The 19,885-nt window shown below is 38.9% G+C and overlaps 2 protein-coding genes across 2 annotated transcripts in view; one reads left to right on the top strand and one right to left on the bottom strand.

Annotated features, from left to right (window-relative positions):
• Positions 1-19,885, bottom strand: part of FBXL13 (F-box and leucine rich repeat protein 13) — a 183,352-nt gene that overhangs the window by 51,310 nt on the left and 112,157 nt on the right. The window contains 1 exon segment of the mRNA XM_089917767.1: positions 541-639. Coding sequence (XP_089773893.1) covers positions 541-639 — 99 coding nt within the window.
• LRRC17 (leucine rich repeat containing 17) overlaps positions 7,819-19,885 on the top strand; it is a 70,851-nt gene continuing 58,784 nt past the window's right edge. The window contains exon 1 of the mRNA XM_022554460.3: positions 7,819-17,375. The gene's annotated coding sequence lies outside the window, so the exon portion shown is untranslated. The remainder of the gene's footprint in view (positions 17,376-19,885) is intronic.

Below are 19,885 nucleotides of genomic sequence, written 5' to 3' on the forward strand. Positions count from 1 at the left end.
AAATGATGTTACAAAAGTAAGGGAGGGCTTCCCTGGTGGCGCAGTGGTTGAGTCTGCCTGCCAATGCAGGGGACACGGGTTCGTGCCCCGGTCCGGGAAGATCCCACATGCCGCGGAGCGGCTAGGCCCATAAGCCATGGCCGCTGAGCCTGTGCGTCCGGAGCCTGTGCTCTGCAACGGGAGAGGCCACAACAGTGAGAGGCCCGCATACCGCAAAAAAAAAAAAAAATAAGGGAAAACATGAGAAAATGGAATGCTGAAAAGAATCACTACATTTAGAAGCTTGACCTGTAGAATTAGACTTAAAGTTTATGCTTAAGCTACAATATCATTGAAATAAAAATATCCTAACTGTGCAACGAAGTTTCTCAGGGCATTTAAGGATTCAAATGTTCAAATGTGTGTGTATAAATTTCCTAATGATTTTCTTATATAAAAAAACTAAAATGAAAAACCCATTCATATTTTTCAATAATTCAAGCCTCTAGAAAATGTGCCAACCAAATGTGACTGAAAAGAAAATAGTTTCCAACTACGTACTTTTACACAGTTGTCCGTCAGAGTTGGCATGTCATTGATGGTCAGATGCCTAATCCCACTGCAGCTGTTTGCAATGTTCCTGAAGCCTTGGACTGAAATCTGAATTGTACAGAGTTGGTGAAAATGTGGGAGAACCCATTAGTATGACCTCTAATAAAACCCTAAGATAGTAATAGCCAAAGTTATGTCATGATTTTGCTACTGTGTTTTAAAATTGAAACCATAAAATATTGCAGACATAAAAGGAAACAAAGAATCTAATCTTGATTTCTTTAATTTTTATATGTAGGTTTTGTGAAATTATCATCACAGTTAGTCTAGTTAACTTATTATTCTATTTTTTATTGAGGTAAAATTCATATAACATAAAATCAGTCACTTAAAAGGTCATTTAAACATTCATAATTTTGTATAACCACAACTTCTACATAGTTCCAAAACATTTTTATCACCCTAAAAAGAAACCTTTTACCTATTAAGCAGTTGCTCCCCATACTCACCTTTTCCCAGCCCCTGGCAATCACTAATCTGTTTTCTGTCTCTATGGATTTACCCATTCTAAATATTTCATATAAGTGGAATTATACAGTATGTGGTCTTTTGTGTCTAGTTTCTTTCACTTGCCTTAATGTTTTTGAAGTTCATCCACAATGTGGTATATATCAGTACTTATTCATTTTTTATGGCTGAATAATGTTCTGTTTTATGGATATACCACATTTTGTTTATCCACTCGTCTGTTGATAGATATTTTGAATAGTGTTGCTATGAACATATGTGTACATCTATTTGTTTGAGTACCGGTTTTAAATTCTTTTCGGTATATACTTAGGAGTGAGATTGCCAGATCATATGGCAATTCTATGTTTAACTTTTTAAGGAACGACCAAAATATTATTTTCTACACTGGCTGTACTATTTCACATTCTCATCAGCAATCTACAAGGGTTCCAATTTCTCCACATCGTTGCCAAAACTTATTTTTTATTTTTCCATATTTTCCTTTTGCAAAAAATTTCCTAATGAGTTTGAGGTGGTACCTCATTGTGATTTTGATTTGCATCTCCCTAATGACTAATGAGATTGAGCATCTTTTCATGTGCTTATTAGCCATTTGAATGTCTTCTTTAGGGAAATGTCTACTCAAGTCCTTTGACTAATTTTCAGTTGGGTCATTTGTCATTTTGTTGAGCTGTAAGAGTTCCTTATATATTCTGGATTCTAGACCCTTAGGTATATGACTTAAGAATATTTTCCCCATTCTTTAGGTTATCTTTTCACTTTTAATAATGTCTTTTCACGCACAGTTGTTAATTTTGATGAAGTCCATTTCTCTGTTTTTTCTTTTGTTGCATATGCTTTTTTTAAAAAAAATGAATATTTATTTATTTTATTATTTTTTTAACGTTTTTATTGGAGTATAATTGCTTTACAATGCTGTGTTAGTTTCTGCTTTGTAACGAAGTGAATCAGTTATACATATACATATATCCCCATATCTCTTCCCTGTTACATCTCCCTCCCTCCCACCCTCCCTATCCCACCCTTCTAGCTGGTCACAAAGCACTGAGCTGATCTCCCTGTGCTAGGCGACTGCTTCCCACTAGCTGTCTGTTTTACATTTGGTAGTGTATATATGTCCATATATACACTACCACTCTCTCACTTTGTCCCAACTTACCCTTCCCCCTCCCCATGTCCTCAAGCCCATTCTCTAGTAGGTCTGCGTCTTTATTCCTGTCTTGCCCCTAGGTTCTTCATGACCTTTTTTTTTTTTTTGGATTCCATATATATGTGTTAGCATATGGTATTTGTTTTTCTCTTTCTGACTTACTTCACTCTCTATGACAGACTCTAGGTCCATCCACCTCACTACAAATAACTCAATTTCGTTTCTTTTTATGGCTGAGTAATATTCCATTTATATATGTGCCACATCTTCTTTATCCATTCATCTGTCAGTGGACACTTAGGTTGCTTCCATGTCCTGGCTATTGTAAATAGAGCTACAATGAACATTGTGGTACAAGACTATGCTTTCAGGGATCATTTCTATAGTTTGTTGCATATGCTTTTGATGTCATATCTAATAATCCATTGCCACATCCAAGGTCATGTAGATTTACCCTCAGTATTTTCTTGTAAGTTTTATCATTTTAGCTCTTATATTTAGGTCATTGTTCCCTTTTCAGTTGATTTTTATATATGGTGTGAGGTAGGGATCCAAGTTCATTTTTTTGCATGCATATATCTAGTTGTCCAGCACCAGCTATTGAAGAGAATATTTTTTCCGCCACTGAATGGTCTTGGCACCTGTGTTGAAAATCAATTGGCCATAACAGTATAGGTTTATTTCTGGACTCTCAATTCTATACGTCTGTCCGTATGCCAGTACCACACTGTTTTGATTACTACAGCTTTGTATACTGATTTCTTTCTTTCAACTATCATTATCCACATTAATGGAAGCAGCAGTGGTAGAGAGTATTCAAAGTAATTACTGATCAAAAGATCAAATATCTTCGCCTATGAACGAATTACCTTAAAATAACAGTTATTTAGGCTCCATTTCCTAACAAATGGTCATGGATGGGAAATGATGTACTGATTCAGTAATGGGAAACTGAGACTCTATCCAGAAACGAACATCAGGGGGAACTCTCCCACAGAGTCACCTTCACAATAGCATGACAGTGAGAACGAGGAACAGCAGTTGTATATATTATGATCTTAATCTTGTTTTAAAAAAGTATGTGTTGGGACTTCCCTGGCAGTTCAGTAGTTAAGACTCCACACTTCCAACGCAGGGGGCATGGGTTCAATCCCTGGTGAGGGAACTACATGCCACATGGTGCAGCCAAAATAAATAAAAATAAATTAAAAAGGTATGTGTCACAGACAAATGGACAAAAAACTAGAAAGACACATTTCAAAATATTGTTTGTTATCTTTGGATGCTATGATTATGGATTATTTTTATATTCTTTTATATTTTTAAAATTTTATATAATGAGTGTATAATTCTTCTGTAATCAGGAAGCAATTTATATCAAAGGAAAGAAGGAAATTCAGTCCTCTTCTTCACACAGTAGGCTTACAGTCACATACCTAAAGAAAGTGCTGCTGAAGTAAGCTGAAAGTGAGCATCTACTGAGAACTTCTGCTCCAGGACATGGTCCTTTTAACTTATTGAAAAGCCATGACACTGGGTGATACTTGGCCTAAAAGTATCTTGTTAGATGATTTCAAAGACTTGCTGGTAAAGCTCAGGAAAACATCTGTGGAATTCCTCTTCCTCCCACTCCTTAGTCAGTGACTGGAAGAAAAAGTTGCTGATCAGAAGATCCAAAATGTTCTATGAGAGACTGTGGTGAGCTCAATGAGTCCAGGAGGGTTTATAATAACTACCATTTAAGTAACACTTATTGTGTACCAGGTACTCTTTTAGGCAATTTTCATATACTGGTCTGTATAATCCTCACAACCACCTATTGGGAGGAATTTTTTTTTTACAAATGAGAAAAATGAGGCCCAGAGCAGTTAAGTAATGTGTCCAAGGTCATCTAGCTCATAAATAGTGGAGCCAGGATAAGAATCCAGGCAGTCTAGTTCCAATGTAGTCATTAAACTACACTACCTCTTAAGAAGATCAGCTTGCATTACTGCGCTTAAAAGGACACAAAAGACCTTTCTTTTTTTTTTTTTTTTTTTTTTTTTTGCAGTACATGGGCCTCTCACTGTTGTGGCCTCTCCCATCGCAGAGCACAGGCTCTGGACGTGCAGGCTCAGCGGCCATGGCTCACGGGCCTAGTTGCTCCGTGGCATGTGGGATCCTCCCGGACTGGGGCACGAACCTGTGTCCCCTGCATCGGCAGGCGGACTCTCAATCATTGCGCCACCAGGGAACCCCCTTTCTTTTTTTTGAATTTTACTTAGTTTTTTTTTTATACAGCAGGTTCTTATCAGTTATCCATTTTATACATACGTCAATCCCAATCTCCCAATTCATCACACCACCACCACCATCGCCCCCGCCACTTTCCCCCCTTGGTGTCCATACGTTTGTTCTCTATATCTGTGTCTCAATTTCTGCCCTGCAAACTGGTTCATCTGTACCATTTTTCTAGGTTCCACATATATATGTTAATATAGGATATTTGTTTTTTTTCTTTCTGACTTACTTCACTCTGTATTACAGTCTCTAGATCCATCCACGTCTCTACAAATGACCCAATTTCGTTCCCTTTTATGGCTGAGTAATATTCTGTTGTATATATGTACCACATCTTCTTTATCCATTTGTCTGTCGATGGGCATTTAGGTTACTTCCATGACCTGGCTATTGTAAATAGTGCTGCAGTGAACATTGGGGTACATGTGTCTTTAAAAGGACACAAAACACCTTTTGCCACTGGACTCTGAGAGAAACCTGCTGCCTTGTTCCTTCACTTTTGGATCCAGATGCTAATGCTACTGTGTTAGTCAGGGTTCCCCAGAGAAAGAGATCCAATAGGAGATGGATGGATGGATGGATGGATAGATAGATAGATAGATAGATAGATAGATAGATAGATAGATAGATAGATAGATAGAAACATACATACATACATACGTAGATACATAGAGTTATTATAAGGAATTGGCTCATACAACAATAGAGACTAAGAAGTCCCAGGATCTGCAGTTGGTAAGCTGGAGACCCAGATGAGCTGAAGGTATTGTTCCAGTCTGTCCAAGTCTGAAAGTAGGAAAAGACCAGTGTTCTAGCTTGAAGACAGTCAGGCAAAGAGAGTGTATTTTCCCTTTCTCAGCCTTTTTGTTCTATTCAGACCCTCAACAGATTGGATGAGACCCCCACACTGGGGAGGGCAATCTGCTTTACTTAGTCTCCTGACTTAAATATTGATCTCATCCAGAAACACCCTCACAGACAAACCTAGAAAAATGTTTATCAAAAAAACTGGGCATCCCATGGCCCATTCAAGTTGACACACTAAAATTAACATCACAGCTTCCTTGAAGACTTTGGACATTGACTTTTACTAAGACTCATGGTTGATGCTCTTTTTGCTCTTGCCTGCTTTGTCCTGGCTGATCATCTAAGATTGCCTGGCCACATTTTTTTTCCAGATTAGCATCTTTGAGACCATTCATCCTATCTGGCACCACTAACTGTCTGAATCATACACAACTGAAAAGAAAGCCCTAAGACCTTATTGTTGCCTCACATTTTCAAGTTAAAACAGAAACTCTCTAGCCTTAAAGTTTTAATTCTAAATATTTAATTAAGGAACTTTAGTGTCTTAAAGTTAAGTTATGAAATTGGTAGGGTAAGAATTCCATTTTTTAATATTTTATTGAAGTATAGTTAATTTACAATGTTGTGTTAATTTCTGCTGTACAGCAAAGTGATTCAGTTATACATACATATATATACTCTTTTTCATATTCTTTTCCATTATGGTTTATCACAGGATATTGAATATAATAGTTCCCTGTGCTATATAGTAGGACCTTGTTTATCCATCCTATATATACTAGTTTGCATCTGCTAATCCCAAACTCACAATCAAAAATTCAATTTTTAATGCATGTGTATGAGTATTATTTAACTTGTGTAGCCTGATTTCATTATTTAAATTGTATAGCTTAATTTTTATTATTTAACTTGTGTACCTTTGTGAGAAATCATGTTTTTCAGCACTGTGAGCGTTCTCACAGAGTACATGTGGTTATACCATGTTGTGAAAGGTCTTAGCTCATAACTGACTCCTCACACATAAAGACATACTATAAAATGGCTGGAGGTGGGAACAGTAGAAGAAGAGACAGGCTATTCTAAGGAGGTTGGACTTCTATAGACCGAGGTAGACCCAGGAGATAAGGAAATGGAGACTCAGGTCTCTTGGTCAATTTTCTCCAGATTACAAATTGATCAGGCAAGAACACAGGTGTGCAAACTCTTAATCCAGTACTCCTTCTGATTAACATTCTTCAACAATAACATCCAGTTCAAATGTTCCATTCCAGCTTCCATAGTTCTTCAAACCTAGTCACTCCAGCCAGAAAGACATCCAACTTCTTCAATACTCAGCGGACCTCTCTGCTCTTTGTCTGACCTTGTTAACCTTTCCCTGCCCCTTTCTCTTTTCATCTAATCAAGCCTTAACTATTCGTCAAGTTCCAATGACTCCAGCCCTATTCTGCTACCTTCCTTCTCTTTCCCTTACAGGTCTATAAGTATTTTAGCCTATAACTTTCCTATAATCTGTGCATATCTTATTTCCCCCAAGGAGATGATCTTATACTCTTTTTTAAAATTTCTTACTGTGTTGGATAACTATTAGGGGATGAATGAATTAAGTTTAGGAGTAAGACAAAGTCAGGGAAAGAGTACAGAATTTGGCTGAAGACAAGATTGAAAATGATTCCAAGCTGAAAGTAAAGCACAAGCAAAGGCAAAGCAGTGGAAGCCCTGGGCTTAAATGAAGTGGCAAGTTCACCCTTGGGATGAATAAGAAACCTTAGTAGGTAAAGAGGGAAGGAAAACTAATGGAAGACCCATAAGGCAAAATTACATATTTCATATTGTACTGCCATGGATTCTTGAATAAGTTTTCCATAAATATTCCCAGAGAAAAGTCCAGGGGAGATGAATTAACATTATAAATCTGGAGAACAGAGGAGGGGGAAAGAATGCTGGGCTTGGAGTCAGCAGAGCTGGGTTTGAGTCTGGCACTGCCTCTTTCTCACTTACAACAAAAGGTAACTCAACCTCTCTGATGCTTTGTAGATGTTTTCTCATCTATAAAATGGATATAATAATACTTATTTTAGGAGTTTATTGAGAAAACAAATAGAGTAATGTATATAAAAGTGATTAGTTAGCACAATATCTGGCATGTGCTTTGAGAACCAGTTTTCCTGTTATTGTTCTTCTGGGCACATTGTGAGCCCACAGAAGAATAAAGGTTCAAGTACTAGAGGTAGAGGGCCTTGAAAGATCATTCTAGTCCATCCCTCACATTGTAAACATAAAGAAAAGGTATTTAGAGAAATTGTGTGATTTGAGAACAGCTTCCTTATCTATTCCTCACTGTGCATCCCCAGTGCTGGACATAGTGTCAGACACAGAGTGGCTGCTCCATAAGCGCTGAATGAATGAAAGAATGTTCCTGAGTCACACTGTGACTCTGCCGCTCTCCACCGCAGAGCCAAGGATAGAGTCTATTTCTCCCATTGTGACTCACAACTCCAGGGATGGAAACAGTTGTTTTTCACAACACTTCTAAATTCCTCCCCTTTATCTCAGCCCTAGTCTATTACCCTAACACTAGCCTCTCCAATAATGGCTTCCCCAAAACAAGCGAAAAACTTTTTCTGTCTTGCTTTCTCAGAAACATGCTCATGAGAAGATTCCTGAACAAGGAGAAAAAATGAGAGCAGTAATCAGCCACAGCTGAGTGGTTCCTTGCACTGCAGCCAAAAACTGGGTGCTATCAACCAATAAGATTGTATACAGAAAAGGGGGGTCAGGGAGACCTCTGAGAAAAGCTTTTTAGTTTTGTCCTGGCATGAAACGCTTAGTTCTCTACACAGTTTATTTTAGAATATCCGAAGAGTTGCTTGGCTAATATTTCATGACTCAAGTATTCCTGCCAGAATCCTTTAGGGTAACCAACTATTAGTTGTCCTTTCTCTTCACTGAAAGAATGGTGATATAAGCCTGAAATTAAAGATTCATCTCTAGGAGGAAAAAGCAAAATATTTTACCACGTTCAAATACCGGGTTTCACCACAGCTGGTATCTGTGCATTTTCTGTATGGTATTCTTACAAAACTTGGGATCTAATATCTTGTTGTTTAGTTTTGAGGTGATTTGGGCTTCAATTTGGGCACCAAGTGGAGCCCTGCCACTCTGCTATTTTCTGGTTTAACTTCCCAATGATTTAGGAACTTGGGGAAGTTGGCCACACCAGTGGTGTTCCAGTCTCAAGTCCCAGCAGACTGCTGCCGCTGCTATTGGGGGCAGAGAAACCTTGGTGATCACACGGAAATTCTCTCCATCTGCCTCGTGTGTCTCAACCCATCAGCACAACAGGACACAGCTGTCTGTGTGGGAAATGAGCTATCAGTGAACCATACAAAATGAAGACGAGAGTGCTGTGCATCAAGGTCTAGCTCAGATCCCTCCTAGCCACTCCAAAGTGGTAAAAAGAAGGAAGAGACTTACCTCAGTGAGGATAGCATCTTACCAAGCTCCCAGTTTCCACTTCTTAACAACAGTGTCTTTGAATCAGTTAGCTCAACAGCACAGAAAAGAGGAATATATAGGGCCAGACCCTCTATGACAGCTAGAAATATCCATCTTAGGTAGACATGGCCCACATTGTGTTCCTGTACCATTTCCAGCTGTTTCTCTCATTCTAACCAGCACTGCAGCCAGTGACTAACATGTAATGTGATGACTTTAGTCATATCCATATATCCTTCATGGCTTCTTGGTGACCTCAGAGAAACGTGGCTTAGCAAGTAGAATGAATTGTTGGAGAGAAAGACAAAGATTTCTCCCAAAGCATTATGGAATATTATGTTTTATTGCATTCAAATGTGCCACAAGCTTCAATAGGAACACTTCCCAGGATCTGTGTTAACAGGGCTTGACAGGCTTTCAAATATTGTGTCCTCTGTGGTGACAGGAAGAGAGGTCTAATTATTATCCCTGCCAATCTCTCTCTTTGGATGATGCTGTACTTTCCAGTCTATACATTCTTCATGGCCACCCCCTCCTCTATGTTCACTAATGCACTTCTCCCAGGTAGCCCTGGAAGAAGCTTCAGATAGAGCTGTTTCTTTGTCTTATATCTCAGAGCACCAACGACCAGAGCCCTCACTTTGCATTTTGCATCTTCTGCCTTATATGCACATGTCTAATATCTATGCACATGTCTAATATCCCTGCCAAGGAACATGAACAGCATTTTATCCATCATATCCTTTACAGTACAGCACCATGCTTCGCGCAAAGTATGATGCAACAACCGCTTGTTCATAGACCAAGTAGTTGTCAAATAAGTTGTTTGTAGAATGTAAATTTGTAGTTCCAAAGTGTGTGTGGGGGTGGAGCATAGTCAATACAGTCATTTGTTAAAGATTGCCATATATATCTAAAAACACTGAACAGCCAAACAAGAAAAAAAGTTTCATTTTCCAATGTGAGTAAGGAACTAGAACACAAGATTAGTAAAGCCTGCGGATGCCAGGAAGGCAAGCATGCGTGCCAACTCAGCATGTACTCACCGCGCAATGACTCAGAGCTGCGATCTGCAGAAGCAGGCTGACCCTTCCTAAACTTTACCATTCTTTTCTAGAGTATACTATGTTGTTCTCTTCCTCACCCACTGGCCAAATTACTTATAGCTTCCCCTGTATTATAACGGAGCTTTATCTCCTTCTTTTTTTTAAGATTTTTTTTTATGTGGACCATTTTTAAAGTCTTTATTGAATTTGTTACAATATTGCTTCTGTTTTTTATGTTTTAGTTTTTTTGGCTGCGAGGCATGTGGGATCTTAGCTCCCCGACCAAGGATCAAATCCTCACCCCCTACACTGGAAGGCGAAGTATTAACCACCAGACCACCAGGGAAGTCCCTATCTCTTTTTTAACCAAGAGAATCACAACTGTGATACGTTATTTTTACAACACAATGATCCATAGAGCTACTTGGTTCGTCTAGATATATTGAGCTAGATGGTGGCTTTACAGCTACAATCCTAACTACGGGCTTCACTCAGGTCCAAAGACCTAAGTAGAGTTTTATGAGCAGTTCATGAAATTCTGTGTGTAGGTCATTTCCTATGATAGGGAGCAGAGGAGAAGCTAAAATAAGTATGGTTTTTCAGAAACCATTAAAATTTTTTTCAAACCTTTTCTCCAGAGGGGTGAATATGATTAGTCCCCTGAGACTCATCATTTTGTCATCTGATTCTTCAAGATCTAAAAATTGTTTCCAGATGTTTTATTTTTTTACTACTTAATGTAATAAACATCCTTATACATTTTGGCTACAAAGAGATTGCATTAATTTATGGATGCTAAACGATAGGTGTTTGTTATATTTCTTTATATTTTATTTTCAGTATGGCTAGTATAAAGTTATATTCAAAGTAATAATAACAACCATTTAAATTTCCATGAGTCCTGTCTACAAGAAACGTTAAAAGATGTTAATAAATTCTTCTATTTTTTTTTCCCAATGCGGGTTGAAGTGCGATTCAAAAAGGACACAAAGCATTCCTTTAACAGGGAAACTCAAGCACAAGAACTGACCCAGAAAAGCAGAAATGGCACTGTGACTCTTCTGATTCATGGCTGCTTTTCCACTAGAACCCCTCCTTACTGATGACACTTAAGACCACATAACATTTTTTTCAAATACGAAATGCAGCAATAATTTTTTACCATACACAGTATATAGCACTTTATAGTTTTACAGATGATAGTCTAGTGGTTAAGAGCCTGGTCTTCAGAATTAGGTGGATCAAGGTTCTAATCTTGACCCAGACATTTTCTATGTGACCTTAGGCAAGTTACTTACTCTGGCTTAGCATCATTTTCAGTGGTGTGTGGAGCCAGCTTATACTAGCTTGCAAGAGCAGATTGTTAAAATTTTAGGAACTATGGAAGCCAGTTGTTAAACACAGCTAGTTAAAAGATTAAATCATATAAACTTAAAATTAAATAAACAATATTAACAAGTGTAGTGAATACCCGAACTCATGACCTTCTAATTATTTTACCACATTACCATTATCTATGCTCTTGAAGATATGTATGTTTATTATATCTGTATGGTGACAGTATTACATAAGGCACATTTCTTCCTATCTCTCTGTTCAGTGACCTCTTGTTGTTAGCTTGAAATAGGCCATGGTGAGAGTTTTTACACCATGGAAGTCAACAACCACTGTAACTCAGGGATTTGTGTGTTCCTGTCCAGTTGTTAGATGTTTACCAACAGACCAGTGTTCAGTTTCCACATCTCAAAAATGGGAATAGTGATACCTCATGTAGTTATTTATAAATATTAAATGAGATAATAAATGTAAAACACTTTCTTCAACACATAGCTCATAGCCAATACCCAACAAATGGTAGCAGTTATTATTGCCATCCATTAAAATATAGAATAAGGGAAAATGTAATCAAATAAATATTAAATGAATTATAATTTTGAATTTGGCTGTTACCAAGTTATTTTGGTACATAACCTGTTTATTCACAACTGGTTTAGCTGGTCACATAACTTTTATTGTTCCATTTACCTCCTGCTGATAAACTACCAAATCTGTACCTCCACTCCCAGCTCTGCTCCAAGGACCAGACTTCCACTTTCAATTAGTTCTTGTCATTGACAACCAGGTATATCACAGGAACCTCAAATTCAGCTTTTCCAAAATACCATTCATTATTCTTTTCCCCCAGTCTTACTCCTTCTTTAGTTATCTTGGTTAGTCATCATACAGAAACACAAAATCCTAAAGCTGAAAAAGATCTCAGAGATCATCTAGCTAACCTAGCCATTCTACAGAAGAGAGAACTGAAGCAGAAAAAGCAAGTAAATGTCCAGGGTTGCACAAGTGCTTAGTGGCATAGCAAGGACTAGATCCTGAGTCTCTTAACTTCAGTTTGGGGCTCCTTTCACCATCCCACTGCCTTCTGCTGTATGAGAGAGAGAGTGAGAGAGGTTGCTCTGCTTATGCAGTCTCTGTTCCATTTGGCTAATACATTCATCCCTGGATGTGCCTCTGTGGCTTTCTCCCACCTCCACCACAAACCCCAGGGGTGAATAAGTAAGACCTTCCATGATCTTTGCCTCTCTGAAAGGGGAGGTTGGAATTTATGTAGCCTAGAGAGAACTAAAATGACCTTAGAATCTTCCAGTTTGCAGTTTACACAGTGTACCTTTAGGATTCATGGTTCCCAGAGAGATTTAATAGTACAGGAATTACTGATAAACCATTATTACTATATTGAGTATTCCAATCATTTGAACATCTCTGGGATGCTGTCCCTTTTCATTTCTGTTGACTTGTGTAGTAACTGAAAAATAATTGATGAAAACATACTTTCACTTTAGTATTTTGTAGTTTTCTTGGCTCTTTTCTCCCTGTAAATCGAAAGAAATGTCAGACCCAACTCTTACCAAGAAAAGATCATCAGACCTTGCTGTAGCAAGTTGCCAACTTCTCAGATACCTAACAAGCCTCCTGAGCTTCCACCTGAAGAACCTGGCTAGCCATACCCTGAAACTGGCTGCAGTTTCATTCATTCATTCATGAAACATTGATCAAAGTCCTACTATGTGCCAGGTATTTATTATGCACTGAGGATACAGATACAGATAAATAAGGCACCATCCTGACCATCAAGGAGCTCACAGTGGGGCGGAGAGCAGACAAATAAGCAGACCATCAAATACATAGAGAATGCTTAGTGGAAGTGGAATAAAGGGATCTTAACCCAACTTGGGTTAGGGGAAATGAGGGGTCAGCAAGGGGTTCCTAGAGAATGCTGTGATTGAGCAGAGCCTCAAAGGGTATGTGAAAGTTAACCTGGTGAATGGGAGAAAGGGAAAGTATGAGGGTGTTTAGTCAGAGGGCAAAAAGTGAGCCTAATGGAAGTACTTAGGCTGGAAATGAAGAGCACGGGAACAGAGAGGCAGAAACTGTTGTAAGCTCTCTTGCTCTCTGGTTTAACTTAAATCTTAAATCTGAACATGTAAATCTGTACCTTGGCCCAAACTCCCCACTCTTCATCTGGCTCCTTTTCCCACTCCATGTTCAGAGTTACTGGTTTCTGGGCACTTGGGTTTCAACCAGAGATTGGCTTCAGCCTAGCCATCCTTCCCAGCATAGCTGTGATTATTCCATGCCTAGCTATAACCCACTGCTAAACACAATTGGAGATACATGAATCTGTAGAAAAAGTGGCTACCCAAAGGCAATATCAACATGAGAACCCTTGGAGTTACACACAAACAGAGCAGAGGGTAAAGGAAAAGCATAACCAGGAATCACTGCCCTCCTAATTGGCACTTTCTCATGTACATGTAAGATAGACTTATCCTTTCCATTAAAACTCTTAATCCTACCCGTATTTTCTTCTTTGAGATTTTGAAAGAAACAAGATCATATGTTAGAGAGCTCTGATATGAACATGGAACTAATATGGATCTCTTTGGAGCATTTTAGCTGATGCATTTTTATCCACTTATTCATTCATTTGGGGGTATGTGAGAAAGACTTAAAGGAGGTGAGAAAGCCATACAGGTAGCTGCAGAAAGAGTGTTCCCGGCAAGGAAAACAGCCAGTGCAAAAAACCCGAAGGCAAGAGCTTGTGTGTTGAAAGAACATCAAGGAAGCCAGTGTGGCTGGAGCAGAGTTGGTAAGAGGAAGAGTAGTAGGAAGTGATGTCAGAGAGACAATTAGGGAAGGAGGCAGATTATATGGGATCCTGAAGGTCCTTCCAAGGCTTTTGTTTTATTGAGTAAATAGGAAGACTTGCCAGGTATTTGAACTGAGGCAGAACATTGACTTGGGTTTTCGAAAGACCATTCTAGATGCTGCTGTGTGGAGAGGAAACTTAGAGGTTGAAGTGAAAGCACAGAGACCAGTTAGGAAGCTATCACAATAATCCAGGCAAGAGATGATGGTGACCTGAACTTGGGTAGTAACTGTGAAAATGGTGAGGAGTGGTCAGATCCTGGAGAGATTCTGAAGTAATAGTCAACTGGACTTCCTGACAGAGTGCATGTGGAGTGTGAGAGAAAAAGTCAAGAATATTGTATTAGTTGGCTAGGTCTGCTGTAACTAAGTACCACAAACTGGTGGCTTAAACAACAGAAATTTGTTGTCCAACAGTTCTGGAGGCCAAAAGGTCCAAGATCACAGTGTTAGCGGGGTTGGTGGAAGGATATGGTTCAGGCCTCTCTCATTCGTTTGTAGATGGCTATCTTCATGTTTACATGGCACTTTCCATGTAAATGCATGTGTTGGTGTCCAAATTTCCCCTTTTTGTAAGGACATCAGTCACATTGGATTAGGGCCCACCCTAATGATCTCATCTTAACTAATTACATCTGTAATGACTTTATTTCCAAACAAGGTCACATTCTAAGATACCAGGGGTTAGGAATTCAACATATTAATTTGGAGCAGATACAATTCAGTCTGTAACAGATGACTCCAAGACTTTTGGCCTAAGCAGCTGTAAACATGGAGCTGTCATTAACTGAGATAGGAAAGGCCAAAGGTGGAGCAAGGAGTTACATTTTCGAGCAGGGATTTTTTTTTTTTTTTAAGATTTAAGAGTCTAGGGACTTCGCTCATGGTCCAGTGGTAAAGAATCCGCCTTGCAATTCAGGGGACGCAGGTTTGATCCCTGGTCAGGGAAGTTAGATCCCACGTGCCGCGGGGCAACTAAGCCTGCGTGCCACGACTGCTGAGCTTGCATGCCTCAACTAGAGCCCTCGTGCTGCAACTAAGACCCGATGCGGCCAAAAATAAATAAAATAAATTAATAAATTTTTAAAAAGATATGAGTCTAAAATTCGAGAGAGAACTCTGGGTTGAAGATATATATTATCTGTCATATATATGTGTCTGTGTATGTATACATAATATGTGTATATGTATATATATGTACATGCATATATACATGTTACTTCTCTCTATATATAACATATATAAGTACTCCTGTATACGTATATACTCCTATAAACACATATACATGCACATGTATATATGCATATATAAACATACTCCTATGTGCATACATTACATATATATGTATGTGTATATACGTATGTGAGCATATATTTGTGTGTATATTATGCATATACATATGTAATGATTTTATATATACATTATATATATTTTACATATATACATATATGAGTGTTTGTTGTTGGGTTTTTTTGGCATAATTTTAGATTTATAGAAAATTTGCAAAGATAATACAGAGATTTCCCACATACCCCTTACCCAGCTTCTCCTGATGCTAACATCTAAAATAACCATGGTACATTTGTCAAAACTAAAAAATTAACATTGTTACAGTGCTATTAACTAAACTACAAATTCTATTCCTGTTTCACCAGTTTTTCTATAATGTCTTTTTTCCTGTTCTAGGATCTAGTCCAGGATACCATATTACATTTAAAAATTTCTAATTGACATGTGTTGAATTTTTGACATCAGATGGTACAAAACTAGATACAGTCCAGGATTTATATATGATATAAAGCAAGGATTAGCATTCTCTGAGGCCTGTATATTAAAGATTTCTATGATTATGAGGGCTGGTTGGCTGCAGCATATTTCCTTCCCTTCCGCTTTTAAGTCACTGTCCATTGCCATACTCTGTAGCCCCAGTAAAAGAACAGGAAATAAAACCATATATCCTACTTTTGAGACGCTAGTGACCTCTGGTCTGAAGACATGCATGGCACAGACCAGTGTCCTCTAAAGAAAGAGGGAAGGTCAAATTGACCACAAGCCAGAGCTGACAGATCACGTGAGAATGAGGGGTTTGTCTGGATATTCACTGCTCAGTCTTCTGCTCTCATTGGAACTGCAGATCTTGGCTTTGTAGAGCCCGTAGCAACAGTTTTCAGCTAGGGTGCTTCTGTAATTCTCACTACCCACTTTCAATAGGGCACAGCCATGTTGTCATAAGAGGACCCGAGACACCCACATGAACAGATTCGTTGGTATTGTAGAGTGTCTCTGGGGGAGCACCTCGGACAGGAAGTGGAAAGTCGGACCTTACATTCTGGTCAGGAACCTGTCCTCTGAGCCTTCTCGCAGTGATGGCTGTGTTCCTGATGCTGAGTGCTGCAGCAGAGGTTGCTGGAAGCAGGTGGCTAATTCTGTATGGGTTTCCGGGCTTGTCTGAAGGAGGGATCCCTGAGGACAGGAGGCTGATGGCTCATTTCTCACCACGGTTTGTCTAGTCAGGGATTCAGTTCCCTGGCTCCAGCTCTGGTGATAGTGTACTGAAATTCCACACCTTCGCCTTACTCTTTTCTGCTAACTCTGCTCATAGCAGTTCACACACTTCCTTTGACTGGCTAGGAAGGCAGAGAAGAAGGAAGCCACTGCCGAAAAAGGTCAACCTGAGCCATACAGAGAACAGAAAATGAGTATAGATAAAGGAAAATTGTTCTGCTGCTGGAAGGCAGTTGAGGATGATGACATTATTATTGGACTATGTTTATTGTACCTAGATGCTGTTAATACCTTTTTCACACTGTTGTTGATGGTAATTGTTGGTCTTTCATCTCTATTTTGCTGTGATAGATCTTTTTTTTTTTTTTTTTGCGGTACGCGGGCCTCTCACTGCTGTGGCCTCTTCCGTTGCGGAGCACAGGCTCCGGACGCGCAGGCCCAGCGGCCATGGCTCACGGGCCCAGCCGTTCCGCGGCATGTGGTATCTTCCCGGACCGGGGCACGAACCCGCATCCCCTGCATCGGCAGGTGGACTCTCAACCACTGCGCCACCAGGGAAGCCCTGTGATAGCTCTTTATTGGAGTTCTTTTTCTTGATTTAATGTAAGAACGCCTTTGAGTTTCCACTCCAACATTTTTTTTCTTTTTTACGCAGAGGAGTTTCTTCCTATTTCTCCTTTATTAGAACCTGTCTTCCCAAAGCCTCCTGCTTACTGATCCAGTGGTCTTCCCTTTCTCTGTAGATGTCTTGTGGCAAGAAGGGAAGGCCTCCGGAGCGGCGTACAGTAGTGAGAAGGAGCTCACTGAACGAACTCCTTGTGAAGGTGAGCGAGTGCCCAGTACTTGAAGGGAGTGTATGGCCCTGCCACTTTAGATTACCACATTTTTTTCTCCTTATTTTTGTAATTAAAAAAAATTACTTAATGAAAGTTTATTGTTAAAATAAAACTAAAGAGGTTTAGAAAGTGTCTCTTTACCCAGACATAGGTGAATATGCGTAATATTGTCAAAGACATCTTCAATCTGTAAAAAAGTAGAATGTTACTTATGTTTCCAGGCTTCATAGACGCCCTGTGTAGAAGGCAGATTTAGGGAAGGTAGTCCATCATTTGAGATTTTTAATGACAAGATATATTTTGTTGGATCAGAAGAGACAAAGGATGGAAACTGGATCATAATTTCCTGTACTACCTGAGTCTCAAATCACATGACCTGAGAATGAGCAGTGGTCTCAATTATAATTCAAATAATTCTCATTTTTTGTTGACTTTAAAATTGCCTTTAGCTTTTTCCATTTCTAATCAAATTTATTTTTTAAACCCCACTTCGTCATATAAAATTGGCATTGGACTGCTGGTCTCTAAGTTCTTTGTGTTTTTTTTGTTTTTTTAAAAATTTTATTTATTTATTTATTTATGGCTGTGTTGGGTCTTTGTTTCTGTGCGTGGGCTTTCTCTAGTTGCGGCAAGTGGGGGCCACTCCTCATCGTGGTGCGCGGGCCTCTCACTATCGCGGCCTCTCTTGTTGCAGAGCACAGGCTCCAGACGCGCAGGCTCAGTAATTGTGGCTCATGGGGCTAGTTGCTCCGCGGCATGTGGGATCTTCCCAGACCAGGGCTCAAACCCACGTCCCCTGCACTGGCAGGCAGATTCTCAACCACTGCGCCACCAGGGAAGCCCAGGTCTTTGTGTTTGATTATTGTAACTATGAAACTGCCCATACCTTACTAAATATTATAGGTTTTGCTCAGCTCTATCTTGACATAATACCCGACCTTCCTTCTATGCTTAAGAATCTTTCAACCATTCCTGTTATTTTCCCACATGAACACTAACTACTGCCTTTTCTCTTTACAGAGTACACCTTGCTCCTATGTTGTTTTCCTTTCCTTCCTGTTCTTAATCATGAATTCCTATTCATGTCTCAAGGTTCCACTCAACAGATAACCTCCAGATCACTCAGGATGTCCATTATTCCCTCTTTAAGGCTCCTTACCCTCATGTACATATGTACATCTGGTATCGCACTTAAAATAGTTGTTCCAGACACTCTACTAAGTGGCTCACGTGCATTATCTTATTTACTTATGGCTAGAACCCCATCAGGTAGGTACTATGATTATCCCCTTTAGCATATGTGGAAACTGAGCCTTAGAGAGGTTATTTGACCTAAGAATACACAGCTAGAAGTGATAGGTAAAGCTAAGATTTCAAACTGGGTCTGTTTGGTGTTTTAGTCTGTGCTTTTAACCACATTTATACTTCCTCTCTTACCACATTGTAAAATAATTTTTATGCCTGTCTGTCTCCTCCACTGTATTTTGATCTTCTTTAGATTAGGGAACATGTCTTACCATTTTTCCAGTTTCTATTGTTGTGTCTGATACCTAGAACCTTTTGTTTGTTGCATGATTCTTTTTTTTATATGAGTGTTTGTTGTTGTAGGTGATATTTAAAGCCAGGATCTAGGTGACATCACCAAGTGCGTGATGAGAAGAAAAGTAGACCAAAAACTGAACCTTGGGGCTCTCTATGATTAAGAGATTAAGGGGTTCGAGAGAAGAGGTGACTGAGGCACCTTTAGAAACATTGTCAGAAATAAGAGAAAGAGCCAGAGCTATAGCACAATATCATTTATGAGGATTAAAATCCACACACAGAACCACAATATAAGAATGCAAGAATACATTGATATATATTAATATATTCCTTTTTGTTGCTAGAGAAAGACTTTTATGTTTTGCTCATTTTTTAAATTGAAGTATAGTTGAATTACAATATTGTGTTAGTTCAGGTATACAGCATAGTGACTCAGTTTTTTTGCAGATTATATTCCATTATAGGTTATTATAAGATATTGGGTATAATTCCCTGTGCTATACAGTAAATCCTTGTTGCTTATCTATTTTATGTATAGTAGTTTGTATCTGTTAATCCCATACTCCTAATTTGTCCCTCCCCCTCCCCTTCCCCTTATGTAACCATAAATTTGTTTTCTGTGTCTGTGACCCTGTTTCTCTTTTGTATATACATTCGTTCGTATTATTTTTTAGATTCATATCATATGTCATATCATATAGATTTGTCTTTCACTGTCTGACTTATTTCACTAAGCATAATATTCTCTAGGTCCATCCACATTGCTGCAAATGACAATATTTCCTTTTTTATGGCTGAGTAATATTCCTTTGTGTATGTGTGTGTATATATATATGTGTGTGTGATATATATATGTGTGTGAATATATATATACACACAACAGATTATTGGCTTAAGAAAATGTGATATATATATATATATATATATAATCTGTTGATGGGCACTTGGGTTGCTTC

Source organism: Delphinapterus leucas, chromosome 9, assembly GCF_059928025.1.
Source record: "Delphinapterus leucas isolate spDelLeu-1000000601 "Yukka" chromosome 9, BTC_Dleu_Yukka2, whole genome shotgun sequence".
Classification (NCBI taxonomy): Eukaryota; Metazoa; Chordata; class Mammalia; order Artiodactyla; family Monodontidae; genus Delphinapterus; species Delphinapterus leucas.